The 21,893-nt window shown below is 34.0% G+C and overlaps 3 protein-coding genes across 5 annotated transcripts; all 3 read right to left on the reverse strand.

Annotated features, from left to right (window-relative positions):
• Positions 1-938: 938 nt before the first annotated feature.
• Positions 939-2,502, reverse strand: LOC148200668 (transcription termination factor MTERF8, chloroplastic-like). 2 transcript variants are annotated; one of them, XM_088111930.1, is made up of 2 exons: positions 2,369-2,502; positions 939-2,221 (listed from the first exon to the last, which is right to left on the reverse strand). In XM_088111930.1, exon 2 carries the CDS (start codon positions 2,136-2,138, stop codon positions 1,149-1,151), a length of 990 nt encoding a protein of 329 aa, XP_087968056.1. In that variant the 5' UTR covers positions 2,139-2,221; positions 2,369-2,502; the 3' UTR covers positions 939-1,148. The 2 variants fall into 2 exon arrangements, with proteins under 2 accessions (XP_087968056.1, XP_087968055.1); XM_088111929.1 differs by having other exon boundaries at positions 939-2,495.
• A 2,211-nt stretch (positions 2,503-4,713) lies between these two features.
• On the reverse strand, positions 4,714-6,156 carry LOC148200669 (transcription termination factor MTERF8, chloroplastic-like). 2 transcript variants are annotated; one of them, XM_088111976.1, is made up of 2 exons: positions 6,023-6,156; positions 4,714-5,875 (listed from the first exon to the last, which is right to left on the reverse strand). In XM_088111976.1, the coding sequence occupies exon 2, from the start codon at positions 5,790-5,792 to the stop codon at positions 4,803-4,805; it is 990 nt and encodes a 329-aa protein (XP_087968102.1). In that variant the 5' UTR covers positions 5,793-5,875; positions 6,023-6,156; the 3' UTR covers positions 4,714-4,802. The 2 variants fall into 2 exon arrangements, with proteins under 2 accessions (XP_087968102.1, XP_087968101.1); XM_088111975.1 differs by having other exon boundaries at positions 4,714-6,149.
• Positions 6,157-8,310: 2,154 nt separating this feature from the next.
• Positions 8,311-12,807, reverse strand: LOC148200670 (uncharacterized). The gene is made up of 9 exons (XM_088114586.1): positions 12,657-12,807; positions 12,453-12,522; positions 12,307-12,366; positions 11,344-11,490; positions 11,210-11,248; positions 11,059-11,096; positions 10,169-10,255; positions 9,582-9,747; positions 8,311-8,696 (listed from the first exon to the last, which is right to left on the reverse strand). Exons 1-9 carry the CDS (start codon positions 12,780-12,782, stop codon positions 8,599-8,601), a joined length of 831 nt encoding a protein of 276 aa, XP_087970712.1. The 5' UTR covers positions 12,783-12,807; the 3' UTR covers positions 8,311-8,598.
• Positions 12,808-21,893: the final 9,086 nt, after the last annotated feature.

The following is a 21,893-nucleotide window of genomic DNA, read 5'->3' on the forward strand; positions in this document are numbered from 1 at the left end:
TGAAAACCACCTATAAAAGTGACAAAATTATGATCATTGATTCTTAAAAAAATTTATCAAAAGCACCAGAATCAGAATATGACATTGTCAGTAAGTATATCTGAGTAAGCAAGGAATCAATCCCTCACAATAATTCATCTTTCAAAAGACCAAGGCCAAACAATCCATCACAAAAAAGGGTCCTTGTGTGTCCAAGTAGAAAAATTTATATTAAAAGAATCAGTTCAATAGCACAGTATCCAAGTCCATAATGCTTTAAATGCAGTTTCAAATATCTTAGGGAAATCATGTGCACTCTTGCCATCAACTTAATGGCCTCGTTCAACACGAGACAAATAAAAGAAATCCCAGTTTTCACTAATAACAGTCAATACTACTTGATCTTTCAGCACATTGTGCTTAGACATCTTCATCAAAGAAACATTGAAACATTAAATAGACTTTGATTACAAACATAGTGAAGGTAACCTTCCCCTGCTTTCTGGTTACTACTGCCTTGAGATAATGTGTAAAATATGAAGAGAAACAGAAGCTGGAAAATAGTTCAATGCTAAATGTATCCATGACATAACAGTGTGCACTATAGTGACACATAGAAGTAGAGGAAGATTACAAAATTTTAAGACAACTTTACAACATGGTAATTAAAGCACAATTAACTGTAGTTTGATTCAACTTTAGTTATTGATCCCTTCTGCATGCTCTAACAGACAACAGGGGCCTCCACCAACACATTCTATATAGTTTATGGTAGAAAGAAATATAGACATCCTCATGCCTATAAAATCTCATCTTCGTTTATAATTGATGGAAATACATACATACATACATATATATACATACATACATACATATATATACATATACATACACACTTATATATATATATATATATATATATATATATATATATAGTATGGTCACATTAAAATAGAACATACAACGGAAATGGAGATAAATTAACCAAGATACTGAAAGTGGAAATCACCAGTAAAGGGATTTATCAGCTTATTTATTTATACAATCAGTATCAAAATAGAACTCAAATGGCACAAAATGTGAAAACAAGAAAAACTAAAGATCTAATTAGGATTGAACTTAAAAGGTTTGAAGCTAGAAAGAATCATAGCTATAAAAACAACCAAATGCTACACTACATTAGATTGATTGAGCAAACCTCTGTAGAGGTCTGGTAAGAGGGGCAAAACATTCTGAAAATTGACGACAAATTTCTCCAAGAACTTTTCCTCAGTTGTGCAAATAATGGAACTAAAGTGCACGTTTTTCTCAAGGAGACCTTTTGATTTCAAGATTTTTATTACAGAGAATCTAGGAATAATCCTCTTCTCCAAGCTGTAGGCTACAACTAGAGGATATTCAGCAATAGCTTCTGATGACCAACCCATATCCTTCACAAGGAAACTCATCTTTCTGGAAAATGTCTCCCCTGAAAACTTCATAAAACTGGGAAACTTCCTAAATGCTCGAAGAGCCATTTCCCGGTTCCAGCCCCACCTTTCATAAACCTCAAACCTTGACTCCCACACTTCTTTCCTCATAGTTACAAGCACGTGAATAGCAACAACAAAGTCCATTTTCAAAGGGCTAAATCCAATTTCCTTAGCTGTCTTGATAGCTTCCACAAACCTGGAATGCTCCACATATGCTGCAGACAGAGAATTAGTCACCAGGTGAGTGATGGAAGCCTGGGACACACCACATTCCCTCAAAATGTCAATGTTTGGAACCAACCTATTCATTAAGTCACCATACACAAAACCAAGTGGGGCATTTTTAATAGCTCTAACAACTTCCCGATCAGCAAGAACTACACTCTTTAGGATCTCATAGCGAGGGATGATGCAGTTTTCCAAGTGCCTCTTCAAGATACCATGGTTGGCAATCAGGATCTTAGGTATGTCAGTGTTGGACAGCCCAATAGAACGAAAGAACTCGAGTTTAGGCAAAAGGGTATCCTCTACATTTGTAAATAGCACGGAAGGATGTCTCATCACAAGCTTGGCAAGCTGGGATTTTGAGAACCCATAGTTGCTGAGGATATCAATGACAGCATTTGGGCCATCTGGGGTTTTCAAATTCACCCTGTTGGAGAGTTCCCTAGCCAGAGTTTGGGACATCCCACATGAGTTGATGAGGTCGGACACAGTAAAGGTGGAACCTTTGTGTTGCTTTCCATCTGATTTAGAATCAGAGGAAGTGTCTGAAGTGAAATAATTGAAGAAAACAAGTGAAGCAGTGTGTTTGCATGGAAACAGAGAACCCAATAGAAGATGACTACCCTTGTAGCCAGTGAACGATGATGATGCAACTAATCTTGAAATGAAAAAATTGGGCACCATTTACTTACCGAGAAATTTCAATGCAGTGAGATTTGGCCAAGAGCACCGCGAGGACAAAGAAAATCAGCTGAGTTTCGGAGAATCCGTAGTTATTCTGATGTGATAAGAAGGGTACACATTTACGGTGATTAGGGATTCTCATTTGGATATTCAAGATGGTAAATAGAAAATATGACTATTATATCTTAAATAAATTATTAAAATTCAAACTCAAAATTTTAAATATTTTTACTTCTCAACGGAAAAATACTTTGAATTTGAAAAACAAACGATGTCTTTTTTTGAAGAAAAATTAACCTTTTTACTTCATCTACGTTTCAAACTGTAATTATTCTCTCTTTTCCCATTATGTTTTGTCCGAAAGGAAAATACGGGGAAATGAGATGAATTTTGTATGTTATGTAATAAAAAATAAATTATGATTGTAGTATCTTTCTATTATACCTTACACGATTTATTTAAAGGTTTTAATTATAAAGGAGCGTATATTTGGATTATATTTAAATATTATAAATAAGTATCATGATATATTAATTGTTATTTATTCTTCAATTATTATAATTTATTTTTAAACAAGTATTATTTTAATAAGAATATAAATTCAAAATTCATATTAATCTTATAAATATAAGAATAACTCTCAAAGAATACTCAATTTTGATATTTGATAATTATTCTCACACTAATATAAAAATCGTGTATAGCATCACACGCATAATACGCATAACGGTTCATAACAGAACAACCAACGTTAATAATCACCAGTGGTATTGTTGTAAATAAATTCAATCGCTTCACGTCGTTTTGGAATCCAATTCGCCGTCTAAAATGAATTAACGTCACGACCAAAACCAGCTCGACGTAAATTCAATCCCTTTTATATTATATTTTTCTTTTTTCTTATAAACCAACCACAAAACGACGAATGCTTTTGGGCTTTGACGTTTTATATGCCAGCAGTTATTCTTTTTATTTTTTCTTTTAAATCAACCAATAAAACGTCTAACTACTAGGGGCTTCGACATTTTATTATGCGCATGAAGGCAAGGCATTACACGTCAAACTCTTTTGGGGCTTTGACGTTTTATTAACTAGCCAGAAGCCAAAGGGTCAATCCCTTTTTTAATATATTTTTCTTTTTTCTTTTAAACCAACCACAAAACGTCGAATTCTTTAGGGGTTCGACGTTTTAATTGCCAATAGTTATTCTTTTTATTTTTTCTTTTAAACCAACCCATAAAACGTCAAATTATTGAGGGCTTTGACGTTTTATTATGCGCATGAAGCCAAAGGGTCACTCCACAAAATGTCGAATTCTTTGGGGGGTTCGACGTGATGGGGCATTAATTCTGGCTCCCAACAATCATTCTTTTTTTTTTCTACAAATACAATTTCGGAGCCTTGGATAATGATAACAGTTGAAAAACCGTTATTTTTATACTTAATTTTGACATCAAAAACAACCTTTATGACTTAGAAACTAGCTTGGAATCATGTTTTTGCTTTAGTTTTGTGAATAAAAGAGAGTTGAAGGTGAATTTAATGGTTTTTTGTTGGATTCCTTTGATTTTGTAGGTTATTGTAATGATTTGAAAGAAGAGTTAAAGTACCGAATGGTTGGAATGCAACAAAGTCAACTAGAAACCAGAAAAGTCAACTAGTCAACCAGAATGCAGAAAAGTCAACCAGAATGCATGAAAAGTTGCGCTGAGCAGTAATTACCGCTGAGCGCCAGTTTTGAAGTGCCAAAATCACCCACTACAAGAAAAATCACAGTTACATACGGTCAAAATCCGTATAAACCTCCAAAATCGTATATAAAATGATTACATACGAGATATACGGACAAAAATTCGTATATAAAAGAAGCGTAGGTAAGGTATACGGATATCCGTAAGAATTTACATACGGAAAAATCCGTATATAATTACATACGGAAAAATCCGTATTAAATTTACATACGGAAAATCCGTATATAAAATCCGTATATAATTATATACGGAAAATCCGTATATAAAATCCGTATATAATTATATACGAAAAATCTGTATATAAAATCCGTATATAATTATATACGGAAATTCCGTATCTAATTATATACGGAAAATCCGTATATAATTATACATGAAAAATCCGTATATAATATGATTTATAAAAAAAAAATAGGTGATTCTGCATCTGCATTTAAGTTATGAGTTTCAATAGCTGATAAAAGTCAACATAACTAACAACATTGCCAAAAATCATCTAATATANCCAAGATACTGAAAGTGGAAATCACCAGTAAAGGGATTTAATCAGCTTATTTATTTATACAATCAGTATCAAAATAGAACTCAAATGGCACAAAATGTGAAAACAAGAAAAACTAAAGATCTAATTAGGATTGAACTTAAAAGGTTTGAAGCTAGAAAGAATCATAGCTATAAAAACAACCAAATGCTACACTACATTAGATTGATTGAGCAAACCTCTGTAGAGGTCTGGTAAGAGGGGCAAAACATTCTGAAAATTGACGACAAATTTCTCCAAGAACTTTTCCTCAGTTGTGCAAATAATGGAACTAAAGTGCACGTTTTTCTCAAGGAGACCTTTTGATTTCAAGATTTTTATTACAGAGAATCTAGGAATAATCCTCTTCTCCAAGCTGTAGGCTACAACTAGAGGATATTCAGCAATAGCTTCTGATGACCAACCCATATCCTTCACAAGGAAACTCATCTTTCTGGAAAATGTCTCCCCTGAAAACTTCATAAAACTGGGAAACTTCCTAAATGCTCGAAGAGCCATTTCCCGGTTCCAGCCCCACCTTTCATAAACCTCAAACCTTGACTCCCACACTTCTTTCCTCATAGTTACAAGCACGTGAATAGCAACAACAAAGTCCATTTTCAAAGGGCTAAATCCAATTTCCTTAGCTGTCTTGATAGCTTCCACAAACCTGGAATGCTCCACATATGCTGCAGACAGAGAATTAGTCACCAGGTGAGTGATGGAAGCCTGGGACACACCACATTCCCTCAAAATGTCAATGTTTGGAACCAACCTATTCATTAAGTCACCATACACAAAACCAAGTGGGGCATTTTTAATAGCTCTAACAACTTCCCGATCAGCAAGAACTACACTCTTTAGGATCTCATAGCGAGGGATGATGCAGTTTTCCAAGTGCCTCTTCAAGATACCATGGTTGGCAATCAGGATCTTAGGTATGTCAGTGTTGGACAGCCCAATAGAACGAAAGAACTCGAGTTTAGGCAAAAGGGTATCCTCTACATTTGTAAATAGCACGGAAGGATGTCTCATCACAAGCTTGGCAAGCTGGGATTTTGAGAACCCATAGTTGCTGAGGATATCAATGACAGCATTTGGGCCATCTGGGGTTTTCAAATTCACCCTGTTGGAGAGTTCCCTAGCCAGAGTTTGGGACATCCCACATGAGTTGATGAGGTCGGACACAGTAAAGGTGGAACCTTTGTGTTGCTTTCCATCTGATTTAGAATCAGAGGAAGTGTCTGAAGTGAAATAATTGAAGAAAACAAGTGAAGCAGTGTGTTTGCATGGAAACAGAGAACCCAATAGAAGATGACTACCCTTGTAGCCAGTGAACGATGATGATGCAACTAATCTTGAAATGAAAAAATTGGGCACCATTTACTTACCGAGAAATTTCAATGCAGTGAGATTTGGCCAAGAGCACCGCGAGGACAAAGAAAATCAGCTGAGTTTCGGAGAATCCGTAGTTATTCTGATGTGATAAGAAGGGTACACATTTACGGTGATTAGGGATTCTCATTTGGATATTCAAGATGGTAAATAGAAAATATGACTATTATATCTTAAATAAATTATTAAAATTCAAACTCAAAATTTTAAATATTTTTACTTCTCAACGGAAAAATACTTTGAATTTGAAAAACAAACGATGTCTTTTTTTGAAGAAAAATTAACCTTTTTACTTCATCTACGTTTCAAACTGTAATTATTCTCTCTTTTCCCATTATGTTTTGTCCGAAAGGAAAATACGGGGAAATGAGATGAATTTTGTATGTTATGTAATAAAAAATAAATTATGATTGTAGTATCTTTCTATTATACCTTACACGATTTATTTAAAGGTTTTAATTATAAAGGAGCGTATATTTGGATTATATTTAAATATTATAAATAAGTATCATGATATATTAATTGTTATTTATTCTTCAATTATTATAATTTATTTTTAAACAAGTATTATTTTAATAAGAATATAAATTCAAAATTCATATTAATCTTATAAATATAAGAATAACTCTCAAAGAATACTCAATTTTGATATTTGATAATTATTCTCACACTAATATAAAAATCGTGTATAGCATCACACGCATAATACGCATAACGGTTCATAACAGAACAACCAACGTTAATAATCACCAGTGGTATTGTTGTAAATAAATTCAATCGCTTCACGTCGTTTTGGAATCCAATTCGCCGTCTAAAATGAATTAACGTCACGACCAAAACCAGCTCGACGTAAATTCAATCCCTTTTATATTATATTTTTCTTTTTTCTTATAAACCAACCACAAAACGACGAATGCTTTTGGGCTTTGACGTTTTATATGCCAGCAGTTATTCTTTTTATTTTTTCTTTTAAATCAACCAATAAAACGTCTAACTACTAGGGGCTTCGACATTTTATTATGCGCATGAAGGCAAGGCATTACACGTCAAACTCTTTTGGGGCTTTGACGTTTTATTAACTAGCCAGAAGCCAAAGGGTCAATCCCTTTTTTAATATATTTTTCTTTTTTCTTTTAAACCAACCACAAAACGTCGAATTCTTTAGGGGTTCGACGTTTTAATTGCCAATAGTTATTCTTTTTATTTTTTCTTTTAAACCAACCCATAAAACGTCAAATTATTGAGGGCTTTGACGTTTTATTATGCGCATGAAGCCAAAGGGTCACTCCACAAAATGTCGAATTCTTTGGGGGGTTCGACGTGATGGGGCATTAATTCTGGCTCCCAACAATCATTCTTTTTTTTTTCTACAAATACAATTTCGGAGCCTTGGATAATGATAACAGTTGAAAAACCGTTATTTTTATACTTAATTTTGACATCAAAAACAACCTTTATGACTTAGAAACTAGCTTGGAATCATGTTTTTGCTTTAGTTTTGTGAATAAAAGAGAGTTGAAGGTGAATTTAATGGTTTTTTGTTGGATTCCTTTGATTTTGTAGGTTATTGTAATGATTTGAAAGAAGAGTTAAAGTACCGAATGGTTGGAATGCAACAAAGTCAACTAGAAACCAGAAAAGTCAACTAGTCAACCAGAATGCAGAAAAGTCAACCAGAATGCATGAAAAGTTGCGCTGAGCAGTAATTACCGCTGAGCGCCAGTTTTGAAGTGCCAAAATCACCCACTACAAGAAAAATCACAGTTACATACGGTCAAAATCCGTATATAACCTCCAAAATCCGTATATAAAATGATATTACATACGGATTATATACGGACAAAAATTCGTATATAAAAGAAGCGTAGGTAAGGTATATACGGATATCCGTATATAATTTACATACGGAAAAATCCGTATATAATTTACATACGGAAAAATCCGTATTAAATTTACATACGGAAAATCCGTATATAAAATCCGTATATAATTATATACGGAAAATCCGTATATAAAATCCGTATATAATTATATACGAAAAATCTGTATATAAAATCCGTATATAATTATATACGGAAAATCCGTATATAATTATATACGGAAAATCCGTATATAATTATATACGGAAAAATCCGTATATAATTTATGATTTTATAAAAAAAAAATAGGTGATTCTGCATCTGCATTTAATAGTTATGAGTTTCAATAGCTGATAAAAGTCAACATAACTAACAAATTGCCAAAAATCATCTAATATAGATAAACATTTATAACTATTTAATAAAAGATATAATTCACTGAAAACTTTCAACATTTATCAAAAATAAGACATAAGTTTCGAGCTAAATGGTTTCTATATCCAAGAAAAGACAATGCAAAAGTAAAAAAGTTGTACAAGAAAATATATAAGGATCCTATACTTGAATGAATAAATAAAAAATCTGTCCAAATGGTAAAATATCAAAGTCTAAAGGCAGAGAAAGATGTTTACAACAACTACAATATCTTCTCTAGATAGAAAAAGATGTCGCCTTGCGCTATTCTTTTCCAAACATGATGTCTAGTCCATTGCTCAATTTCGCATAATGTGAAATGTTATAGGGTAAAAAGCTATCACCGTGTCAATAGTTGTCAAAGCAAACTGCTCCAATACCATCACTTTGCCCCGACCTACAATAATAAGGAAAAAAAGAAATACAATTAATACTTTTAAAAAATTAATTAAAAGATTCTACACTTAACTCATTAAATTAATAGAAATTTATTGTCACTTTTTGCGAGGAAGACTTTTTTCTTATTTTCTTTTCTTAAGAGTTTTTATCTAAAATATTATGAAAAAGAAGTCAACTAATTAATAACAATTGAATCCAAATTTGCAACAAGATTATACTAAAATCACAAGGTATGGTGCATAATATTAGTTCAAACCTCTTAGTACATTCACACGTTCATACATCCAAATATAATTAATTTTGCAGCAATCCAGTTAATACTTTTAATATAATATACTAATAATCCCAAAGGAAAAAGTTTATTACAAACCATCTAATATATATATATATATATATATATATATATATATATTATAATATTTTACACCCAAAATTTGAAATGAAAACTTATCTTAGCTTGCTATATAATATATAACGTAATAAATGTAATATATATAACAATATATCAATCAAGACTAACATCCCATACAATAAATATATATGCCCTGCATCCACACTATACAAATATATATTAAACAAAATTTTAACCAACTAATACAATAAAATATTTATGTAGCATTTGAATCAACACTCCCAGCCTTCATTCTCGTCTCTTCACATCAAAATAAAAACAATGAAGTGTAGTATAAGATTTGATAATACAAAATACAGAGTAGGAATATTAGTTTCAGTATAACTCATTATGCAGTAACATCAGTACTCATAAACTATAAATGAGGACAAAAAATTGAAAAAAAAAGAAATTCCAATGATTTTCTCAAATTAGCAACAAAAGTTTCTTGAAGTACAACAAAAAGGAGCAAAACAAGAGACAATAACTAACCAGGAAATATCATTGCAATAGGCCATGATCGAAGCAGATTCAGTAACAAGTCTATATCAGAGTCTGCAAATTTACTAGAATGATAATGTGAAGTATCTTTCAGAATTTTAACAATGGCACCCAGTATGGAAACATGGAGCTCAGTCAAAGACAAGTTCTGCTTTTCCTGCATGAGATTCAAAAAATATAACCAATTTACACAGCACACTTTATTTTTGAATTCATGTATGCTCCGTAAAAGTTGAAGCCCACTTGCTAAAATGTGCAGCTTTATTGTTATTAATTCTTATACATAGTTCATATGCAGAGTTTCTCATAGGTAGTTGGAAATCATGTGTAAGTCCGTATTAAAGGACATCATAAACTTCAGATTTCAAGTCTTTAATCAAAAGGCAGTTTAAGTTATCATCATCAACAAGCACATTGGAGTTCGAAATGATCATGGGTAAAGTAGACATGGAAGATTAAAACATTCCCCAATCCTGAACATGGCAACTTTGAAGTTCCTTTGGCCAAAAGTATATGATTTTAACTGTATCTATAACAAATTAATAACCAAAGAAAAATAAAACATCTACCATATCTACCTGGTCAGATTGTAATGCATTATTGAACTCAATAATCTTTTTAAGAATCCCATCAAACTGAGCAGCATCAAAAACAAGCATCCCTTTCTGACAACAGAATTTAATAACAGGGTATGAGCTAAAAAATTACATAATAAGTCAAAGAGGGAAAAAGTACAAAGTTCCTCACAGAAATTGTGTTAAAAGAACTATTACACTACTTTAAGTACCATCCACTTCCAAATGGAATCAAATTACTCGTCCATTGAGCAACATTCTATAAAGATGATATGCTGGCCTTCTTGTAATAGTAGCAGTAAAAATGAGCTAATAATAGCAAGACCATAAAGGCCAAATAACGATGAAATCAAAACTTTGGAGTTACTTGACACCAATTTTCTAAAGTGAAGCCCCATTTGGAACTAATAAACAAGGGCATCATCAAGAAACATTAATAGTCATTTCTTCCTATTGAGCTCCATTTAGAGCAATATTCTCCATGTACCGATTCAAGGGATCCCTATCTTTAATACAAAAAAACAGTAGGATACATAGACCACAATTACATCAAAATAAAAAATTTACAAATTGCTTATGCCACAACATACCAGATCAGATGCTAATATTATACATAAATTTACACTTAGGTTAGGGCACACAAAATATAACATGCTGGGATCAAGGACTTTGCTACATAGCTGGACTTTAACTGCCCACAGAACATGTAACCCAAGCTAAAAATTAAAAATGCATTTTTTTTATTTTAATAAAAAGGAAAAAAAAAGTACTACTAAGTAAAAGATAAAACAGATCATTTGCATTTTCCAGACTTAAGAACTCCCAGGTTGAAATGTATTTCCCCAAGACAAAATATGTCAACCACCTCTAATACAAAGGGTATGAAAGCACACCTTAGGAATATGCTTGAAAGTGGGTTTTGCAGAAATATCTGTCATTAAATATTAAAAAAAAAAAATTGGATGAGTCATACAAGGATGAGATAACTACAAGATGAACATGATGAAACTAATGAATGGCAACACAAAGCTGAATTTTTATTACCAGACAAATGAGAAGGTTGTCCTGGTACGTAAGCATGGGCTGAAACAGAAAGTAAAAAGCAATTAAGTAAAAAAGGAGGACTACAAGGATAATGACCACCATCAATTCTGTTATTTAACAAACACTATTCTTACAGCCAGTATAGGGATCACGAAATGAGGCATCAAAAGTAACATTGTTTTGTCCGATATTTTGAAGAATGAACTGTACAACTTGTTCACGAAAAGAAAGTGGAAGATTCTCCTTGAGTAGCCATTTATCAGCAACATCATATGGATTATCTGGAGACATATTAAAGTTTTATTTATTAGTAAGCAATTTTCATTCACAGGCATAAAATTCTTACCATCTTGCATGGGTCAAATAAGACAAACAATTGCAAGTGACAAGAAGGCTTAAAGCATAAAATGGGCAAGAAAGTGTCCTATAAAGCTTAATGGATAAGTACATCAAAATGATGTTGTAGAAACCACATTAATCTTTCAAGGTCCTAATAATTAAACCACTCATAAAAGAGGATGGTATATTCACATCAGACAAAGGGACAAATATTTTGAAAAGATTGACACATTCTCTTCTTCATAAATATGTCTCTACTATCTTAAGTACTGTGACTCCAGACTTCAGAGCATAAGCGAAAATCAAATGCAAGGAAAACAAAAATATTTGAGTGCTATTTTACTACCACACCTCATTTTTTTCTATATAGGACAGGGCAAAACAACTGCTTTATTTTCATTAGTACATTGACCAAGTATGCACACACGCGCACACATTCTAGAAACTGATGCAATCTACCGTAACAGTTTTGATAACTTGGACCAGAGTAGTTCATGTTACACAATCCAGATTTTCTAGTGGAATATGAATAAATCCATCTACTTCTCCAAGTTTTCATAGTTGAATTATACAACACATAAGAAACTAATGAAATAATAATTAATACGTTTCTACTGACCCTATTAAGTCAGTTAAAGTCACTATTCTAAAACATTCATAGAACAACAAGATAACTTCTCCTGATGTGGCACAAGAAAGTGAGTCTGTTCATTATTAAATCAGGATTAAACATGCTGCCTGTAGGTAAAAACATGTACCTGATCGATTGTATGGAAGCTTACGGATAGGCATACCATCACCAATATCCACATCAAACACTGAATAAACACAGGCAAAGTTTATAAGAAATGAATCTGCAGAAGGCAAACCTAATTAAGTGTTCAGGGAAGCAAAGAAAACTGACCATAATCATACTGAATACCATCAAACAGTTGGCGATTTGATTCCTCAGGTCCATCAACAACTTCACCGATCTTTAAGTAAACGATAGTTGTTAATAAAAAATCTTATAATATCATCTATATTTGCCACTGTAACTTGGATTTCAATTAGGCAACAGAAATAGATAGTTTAAGTGAAATACAAAATATAGAACAGAGGGAATTACTTTATCCCACTTCTGTTCTCTCTTGTTCCATCCATATGCCACCCCATTATCCCCCTCTCTCACTATTTTTGTCTGGCCATCAGTTGATCCTGTTAAGAACCAGAAGATGCTTAAAACAGAAACCATGTCAAAGACGAGTGCTCGAAATGCAAGAAAGTTATAACATAGTTAAAAAGAGGAAGGGATGTTCATTCTCTAACCACGTATCATGCAAATGTATAAATTACAGAATGTCATTAGCCAACAGGTATAACAGAACTGTGGAAAACCTATAAGTTATGACTCATTTAATGCTACAATTTCATTCAATCAAGCTCGGCTCTCCTATCTGAAAAGACATTCAAAGCTGAAAATAGCATCTGTTTTACAAAGATGAGCGATCTTCAACCAATGTGATGCCATTACTTGCAAATTATATCTGTCTCCCCAACCCCGATTCCAACACTCCAAAAGAAGAAACAAATGGTGGGGGTAAGGGGTAATGCTCATGCTAAATGGAATTTAAAGAGAAAAACAGTTAAAAGTATACCCGGGATCTTTAGTGCCTCCAAGCCTGGTAACTCTTCTAATTTCAATCCTCCAACCCTCTTCCTAGCAAAATTAAACAGATCAAGCTGAGTTCATCAATAATAGCAAGACATAGCTAATCCAAGCATAACATAAAATATATAGATTAAAATTAAAAAAAATGGATTTTCAAGTTGTAAAATGTTCACATGAAACGGAAGTCATTTATTCACCAAGGAGAAATGAACCATATATTACCATGGTCAAGTGAAAATCTTGGTTAAGAAATTATCAATATGGACAGACAAGAAAAGGAAAAACTGATGTTACAAAGGAGTAGCCATCAAAATGGGCAAGAAAGTGTCCTATAAAGCTTAATGGATAAGTACATCAAAATGATGTTGTAGAAACCACATTAATCTTTCAAGGTCCTAATAATTAAACCACACATAAAAGAGGATGGTATATTCACATCAGACAAAGGGACAAATATTTTGAAAAGATTGACACTCCAACCACGGCTTGCGAGACCAACCACAAATGTGCCAAATAAAACAAACAACGAAAAAGATTAGGGTTCGCGATTAACGATTTCATCGATTACTAAGCATTAGGATTAGGGTTTACTTACCAGATGAAGATACTCCTTCAGCATCCAACTACGACACCCGACGAACAAGGAGATTGCTTGGTGAACGCCGGAACACGACGGACACTTTGACAGAGAGAGAGGACACAGAAGCAGAGCACGACGGACAGGGACTGTGAAGAGGGCTGGAGAGAGGGACAGGGAGAGCGAAGACGGCTCGAGAGAGGGACGGCGAGAGCTCCAGGGTTCGAGAGAGAAAGGACCCGAGGGTTCGAGGAGAGAGATAGCTCGAGGTTTTCAGAGAGAGAGAGTAGCTCGACGGTTCGAGAGGGATAACAAAGAGTGAATGATAGGTTTCAGCTTCTAATTAATAAAAGTACGTTTTTTTAAAAATTATTTTTGAAATCCGTATATAATATACTTCATTCTACTTACATACGGGTAATGGAATTCCAGGGGATATATCCTTATGAAATTTTCCCGCCGCCACGCGCCAAGTTTATGTATGGAATTTATATACGGAAAATCCGTATATAATATCTGTATATAATTTTATTTTAGAATCCGTATGTAATATCCGTATAAAATATTTAAATTATATACGGATTTAAATCCATATATAATAGTCCGTATATAATTTTAATATTTCTTGTAGTGACCGTTGAGGGCTAAAAATGCAGCTGAGCTTCATTCTGAAGAGTCGCACTTACCGCTGAGCGGAAAAAGTGCCACTGAGCGCCATTTTTACCCTTGAAGGAGGATTTTGGATGCTAAAGCTCCTTTCTCAACTTTCTAGGGTTCTATCTTTCATTCTTTCATTGGTTTGCATCTAGTTTCACCATGATTATGGTGAACTAAACCTTCATTGTTGTTGGGGAACTGTTGTAATCCTTTGAAAGTCTCATGTTTTGAATTCATTCTTTATAATATATATATGCTTTCTTTCATTAATTGTTAGGGTTTTTCTTCTATACTCTATGCATGCTTTGTTTAACCCATTCAATTGCATGATCGTTGATTTTATTTTTATGGACACATATAGATAAATCTAGACATGAAGAAATTCTCCCAAGAGCAATATTACCTAGACATAGGGATAGGAGGATTGGTTGCCTTTAAGCTTCTATGCGAATGTAATGCATGAATAATTGCTAGGGAGACAAGACATTGCAAACTAGTGATTAGGATTAGGCTTTCTTCACCGAGACATCGGGTTTAAGGTAAATTAGAAAGTGACATTAACATTAATGAAGAAAGGTGAATTCTTGAATACATGAGAGTGGATAGGAGAACTCGGTAACCCCAACAACATAATCATCCATATATTTCAATCACGTTTTGCTTCTTTTGTCCAATTGATCAATACATGCATTCATGTTTACTTTTTAGTATTTGCATTTAAATCTTAAAGAATTGGTTTTTCAAGTCTTATTTAATCAAGAAACCACACAATTGTTTAGGTCGTGAGTCCTTTGTGAAACGATACTTGGTCTTACCATTTTATTATTACTTGATACGATTCAGTTACACTTGCCGGGGGTTGACAAGTTTTTGGCATCGTTGCTGGGGACTCGTGGTTTAACTATTCTATTTGTGTGATTATTGATTAGCTTTGACTTGATTTTTGAATTTTTATCTTTTTATCTTTTTATTTTTTTTATTTTTATCTTCTATCTTTTTGTTTTTATCTTTTTATCTTTTTCTTTATTATTTTTTTATCTTTATCTCCATCTTTCTAGTTTTTATCTTCTTATCTTTTTATTCTTTTTATCTTTTCGTTTTTTCTTTCTATCTTCTATCTTTCTAGCTTCTTTATTTCTATCTTCCTATCTTTCTATATTTTTAATTTTTCTTTTTATCTTATTAGTTTATCTTCTCTATCTTTTTGTGCTAACAAGTGTTTTCTAGGGTTTTGTGCCTAATGCTTGCACAAGAATTTAACTATATGGCCACTCAATTCTTTCAAGGTAATCTCAACCACTAGTGGGAACCTCAGTCAAGCATGGATCAAAGTCAATTTTGGCAAGCTGCCGGACAATTTGAGAACCAACCACAACAACAATGGCAGCAACAAAGCTCTCTATCAAAGCTGGATGACTGATGACAAATTTATGAACATCGAAAAACGGCGCCACAAACTTGTTTAACAATCGGCAAGTGTGACCGAATCGTATCAAGTAATAAAACTAGGTAAGACCAAGTATCGTTTTCCCAAAGGACTCACAGCCTAGTTAGTTATATGATTTATTGATTATTTGAGACTTGTAAACAATTGATTGTAGGTTTAAATGCAAAAGACAATAATTAAACATGTATGCATGAATGTTGATCAATGGAAAAGAGGAAAACAAACACTTTAATGAATTAAATGGATGAGTATGTTGTTGGGGTTATCAATTTAGTCTTGTTCACTCTCATATACTTTAGGAATTCATCATTCTTTTCATCAATTGCTAATGTCACTCTCTAAATCACCTTGCAAGAAGGCCTATCCTTAATTACGAGTTCATACAATTCCTAGCATTCCTAGTAATTAGTTCTGAAGTCCAGGAGCTTAAAGGCAACCAATATGCTATTGGGAGAAATTCCCCGGATCTAGATTTCCCCGTAAGTTCCCATATCGACAAAATCAATAATCATGACAATGAATGAGTTAAACAAAGCAAGCATTAAGCAAAGAGGAAAATCCCTAACTAAAGATGAAAGAAAGCATGTATCTTAATATAAGATGTTAAAACACAAATTCCATATATGAGAGTTTCACAAGACTACATTGATTCCCCAACAACAATACAAGGTTTAGTTCACCATATTCATGGTGAAACTAGATGAACAATAATGAATGAAAGAAAGATAGAACCCTAGAAAGAGGAGAAGGTAGCCTGAGCATCCAAGATCTTCCTTCAAGGGGTGGAAAAAAGAGTGTTTGCTTCGTCTCTGCCAAAGATACAAACCCTAGGACGACCTAAAGCTTATATACTATTCTAAAATATACAGAAAATTAGGCCCAAGCCCAAAATAATGTCGCTCAGCGGTAAACTACCGCTCAGCGGTAAGTGCGTGAGTTCTTTTCCTCCCCTCAGCGGCCTTTTCACCCCTCAGCGGAGCCAACGTGATTGCCATAGTGCCGCTCAGCGGTAAAACTACCACTGAGCGGTAGTTGCGGCTTCTCCTTTTGCACTTTTTGATGTCTTTTTTGATTCCATCTCTATCCTTCTTCAATTCTTTCACCAAATTCACCTTAAAACCTGCATAAAACACTGAAATCAAGCATAAACCTGTCCAGCTCTCTTATTTCTAAAAATATGACCAAAAGCATGATTTCAAGCTAGTTTCTAAGTGTTAAAGGTTGCTTTAGTATCAATTTTAAGCATGACAAAGATTTCAATCAAGACGTGCACATGCTTTGGTGTTCACAAAGTCACTTAATATCCAACAAATGCTATTTTTCATGAATGAGCAATCAACTAAGCATGGATGTTCTTATGTATTCATGTAATCTTTCCTCACTAGATAAAGTGTTTCACTCAAACACACAAGTGTATAAGAGGTATTCAACTATTCACTGTACTATCACAATGTCACATGAATCAACTTTGCCTTTCATTTAACCACAATAAAAAACACTTACCAGCAAGCATCATCACAAGGACTTTTCTATGGCTTATAACGTGGCTGGGCTAACAAGAAAATTGGTTTTTCTAGATCACAAAACCCTTGAGTTAAGAGAAACATATAAACACCATCATTCTTATTTATTCCCAACTTTCTTTTGCATTGAGCTTTGCTTTTTCTTTTCTTTTCTTTCTCTTTTTCTTTTTCTTTTCACATACTTAATTATTAGCTCTTAATGCTTTCAATTTCCCTTTCTATTTTCCAACAACCCCAAACTTGAACATTTGTCAATACTACAAAATATTTTCTACTTAACTCAAGGTAAAGCTTTTCAACAAGGGTTTTCAACTCATGTTCAAGGCTAGAGGTTCAAAGGATAGAACACATAGTGTTCTCTTTTAGTGGGCTAAATTTATGAATTTGGCTAATAGAAGGGTTACCAACAAATGGCCTTGATCATATGATGCAAACAAGCAAGTAATTCAATCATAGAAAACCTGGGCAAAGTCATTCATGCTTCCAAAGGAATAACATTCAATCATAAAAACTCTGGAGCTCAAAACCTCATATATCAGCTCATTCACATTTGACATACACATCCTGCTTAATATCATAATCACAATCATAACATCATGCATTTGTTCACAAAGCTTGTGAACCACCTTTATAAGCATATAATGTGCACATCTCAACATCAATCTATATCAAAGCATCATCAAGCATTACTTCATCAAGCAATCACAATCACAAGTAAACCATCATAACAAACAAAGTTTTCAATTGAGTACATCAAACCCTATTCTAAAAACATAAGTAAGTTCAAAACCAAACAAAAGCATAAGTCCTGCTCTAGTTATGATAGCATTCATCAGTAGATGTTATCTCAGCTCCTCATCAATCTAAGCTGTCATCTGTATCCTCCTCTTCTTCCTCATCTTCAGCATCCTCAAATTCATCATCATCATCAGCATCATCTTCATCCATCTCCATAGCTGAAGCTTCAGCTGCTCTAGCTTTGCTGCCTTGTACCTGCTCTTCTGGCCAAGCTACCACATTATGAAACTCCTCCATAGTCCACCTGTGTGCTGGAGGTGTATCATACATTCCAACAATCATCTCAGCAGTGGCCACCTGCCCTCTGTGGATAGACTGTAATTGTGCACCTAAAAGAGACATGTACATGTCCCTCATTTGGAAAGGTTCTGCTTCATGTGTCTCAGCAGATGATGACTCTGTGTTTGCCCTCTTTCTCTGCGAGTACGGCGTGGTGGAACTGGATGAGCTGCTTCCTCACCTCCACAGTATTGTCTATAATAAGCCTCATCAATTGCTTTCCTTGGCCTTTCAAATGGTGGAGCATAAGTATCCACCCCAGCTATCTTGCAGAGGTTTGTGATTAAAGAAGGATGTCCTAAGGGTGCTTTGCTGTTTGTTGTGTTAGCACACACCCTTATCTCATCAGCTATTACCTGTCCAATATTAACATTCAAGTTCCTGATTGCACTGTAAAGGAGGAATGCCTTGCTAAGAGTAATGTCTGACACATGAGAACATGGTTGAATGTTGGCATGAGAAAATGCCATCCAATACTTTGCAAGAGGAGTCAAGTCAGTTCTCCTAATGTTCACCACAACACTAGTTCTATTCCTCTGAAAATGTCCTCCACGTACACATAAAACTCTCTCCACATCATCAAAATCAGCGCCTTCTTCCATACAAAGAGCAAACTGGCACTGCTCACCAGCCCACACAGTATCCAAGAAGTTGTTGATGGAATCAGGATCATACCTAATAGCATGGCCTCTGACATAGCCTAGGTAATTCTCAGCTGGATAATCACCAATCTTTCTTGCATTAGTGTAGAATTCTTTCACCACAGCTATATTGGCAGGTGTAGGGTATGTAGCTAGTTTCCCCCAATCATTCCCTAACAATTGCTCTCCAAATTGAGGAGCAAAGTTAGGTATCATTCCAACCTTTCTCTCCATAAGGAGTCTACTATCTTGGAGCACCTTAAAGTGCTTCTCATGTTTGCAAGATAGGAACCTACTAGAATGGGGTTGTTCTGGTTCCTTTTCTTTTCTTTTGAATGCCATGGTTTTCATTCTTTTTCCTGAAGAGGATGTCATTCCTACATCAAACACAGATACAAAACCACAAAACATGTTGTTAATCATTAGTAAAACACAGATAACACCTTATTTCGAAGCTAAACCACCGCTGAGGGTTAAAATCACCCCTCAGCGCCACCAGTGCATCAATCCAGAACGCAACTCAGCAAAAACAGCATGTCTGTCCGAGTGCCGCTCAGCGGCAATTTACCCCTGAGCAGTGACTCTGCAGATTTTTTTGAAAACTTCATTTTTAACCTGTCCTAACTCCACCCACATGCAATTTTCAGTTTTTCAGATCAAAATCATTCAGTTTAATCGGTTCAAACATCAATTAAATCATCAAATCATGCGTAGAAATCAAAAACCCTAAAGATTCATGCTTTAACAATCAAATTCAAACTCAAGAACCCTAGAATGAAAAATGCTTGACTTACTTCGGTGGAGATGCTAGATGAAATGAGAATGCTTTTGATGGACAAATTTATGAACACCAAAATATGATGTCACAAACTTGTTTTCAATCGGCAAGTATGACCGAATCGTTCAAGTAATAAACTTAGTTAGACCAATTATCGTTCTTCCCAAAGGACTCACGGCCTAGTTTAGTTATGTGATTTCTTAATTAACTAAGACTTACAAACGAAATATTTGGAGTTTAATATGCAAGACAGAAAATAAACATGTATGCATGAAGTTTTGATCAATGGAAAAAAGCAAAAGATAAACACTTTCAATGAAATATAGATATGAATATGTTGTTAGGAATGAAATATAGATAAACACTTTTTATTGTCTTTTCTGATTTCATCTCTCTCCTTCTTCACTTCTTTCACCAAATTCACCTTAAAACCTGCACAAAAACACTGAAATCAAGCATAAACCTGTCCAGCTCTCTTATTTCCAAAAATATAAAGAAAAGCATGATTTCAAGCTAGTTTCTAAGTGTAAAGGTTTCTTTTAGTGTCAATTTTAATCATAAAAATAACAGTTTTTCAACTGTTATCACAACCCCAAACTTAAAACTTTGCTTGTCCTCAAGCAAATAATATGTAACTCCATCTTTAAACCAATTCATATGATGGTTCACTTCATTCAAAAATCTTCTTTTCAAGATAAGCAAAAACTTCACTCAAACTTATGACCAAGAGTTCAATCAAGATGTGCACATGCTTTAGTGTTCACAAAGTCATTTAAATTCCAACAAATGCTATTTCCATGAATGATCAATCAATTAAGCATGGATGTTCATGTGTTCATGTGATATTTCCTCACTAAGTCAAGTGTTTCACTCGCACTCAAGTGTATAAAAGATGATCACTCATTCACTCTACTATCACAATGTTACATGAATTAACTTTGCCTTTCATTTTACCACAATCAAAAACATTCACAAGCATGCATCATCACAAGGACTTTTCTATGGCTTATAATGTGGCTGGGCTAACAAGAAAATTGGTTTTTCTGGATCACAAAATCCTTGAGTTAAGAGAATCATAACAACACAATCATCTTATTCATTCCCAACTTTCTTTTGCCTTTGCATTGAGCTTTACTTCTTTTTCTTTTCTTTTCTTTTTCTTCGCATATTCTTACTTTTTAGCTCTTAGCTCAATGCTTTTCATGTTTTCCCAACAACCCCAAACTTGAACACTTAACAATACCACACAAGATCTTCTACTTAACTCAAGGTAAAGATTTTTCAATTAAAGGTTTCAGTGTATTTTCAAGGCTAAGGGTTCAAAGGATAGAACACACAGTGTTCTCTTTTAGTGGGCTAATTTTATGAATTTGGCCAATAAAAAGGTTTTCAACAAATGGCCTTGATCACATGATGCAAAACAAGCAATTGATTCAATCATAGAAAACCTGGGCAAAACCATTCATGCTTTCAAAGTAATAGCATTCAACAATAACAACTCTGGAGCTCAAAATCTCACATATAAGCTCATTCAAATTTGACATACACATCCTGCTTAATTTCACAATCACAATCATGATATCATGCATTTGTTCACAAAGCTTGTGAATCACCTGTATAAGCATTTTAATGTGCACATCATCTCAACATCAGTTAATCATAAGCATCATTCAGTATTACTTATCACACAATCACAGTTAATAGCAAACCATCACAAGAAACCAGGTTTCAAATAAAGTACATCAAACCCTAATCTAAAAACAGAAACAAATAAGTTCAGAAAACTTAAACCACAAAACATAAGCACATGATAGCATTCATCAGTAAATGTTATCTCAGCTCCTCATCAATCTGAGCTGTCCTCTGTATCTTCCTCTTCCTCCTCATCTTCAACATCTTCAAATGCATCATCCTCATCAGCTTCATCTTCTTCCATATCTCTAGCTGAAGCTTCAACTGCTTCAACTCCTCCTCCATGCACTGGTTCCTCTGGC

The sequence above is a fragment of the Vigna umbellata genome, chromosome 4 (genome assembly GCF_029865625.1).
Source record: "Vigna umbellata cultivar VRB3 chromosome 4, Vumbellata_1.0, whole genome shotgun sequence".
NCBI lineage: Eukaryota > Viridiplantae > Streptophyta > Magnoliopsida > Fabales > Fabaceae > Vigna > Vigna umbellata.

Bases quoted from the DNA above. Each gene is read 5' to 3' on its own strand.
- LOC148200668 (XM_088111929.1), bottom strand. From the start codon at position 2,360: ATGGTGCCCAATTTTTTCATTTCAAGATTAGTTGCATCATCATCGTTC.
- LOC148200669 (XM_088111975.1), bottom strand. From the start codon at position 6,014: ATGGTGCCCAATTTTTTCATTTCAAGATTAGTTGCATCATCATCGTTC.
- LOC148200670 (XM_088114586.1), bottom strand. From the start codon at position 12,782: ATGGTTTCTGTTTTAAGCATCTTCTGGTTCTTAACAGGATCAACTGAT. The intron at 12,367-12,452 runs GTCAGTTTTCTT...GTGTTTATTCAG, and splicing joins TGGTATTCAGTATGATTATG to TGTTTGATGTGGATATTGGT. The intron at 11,097-11,209 runs GTAATAAAAATT...ATTTAATGACAG, and splicing joins ACAACCTTCTCATTTGTCTG to ATATTTCTGCAAAACCCACT.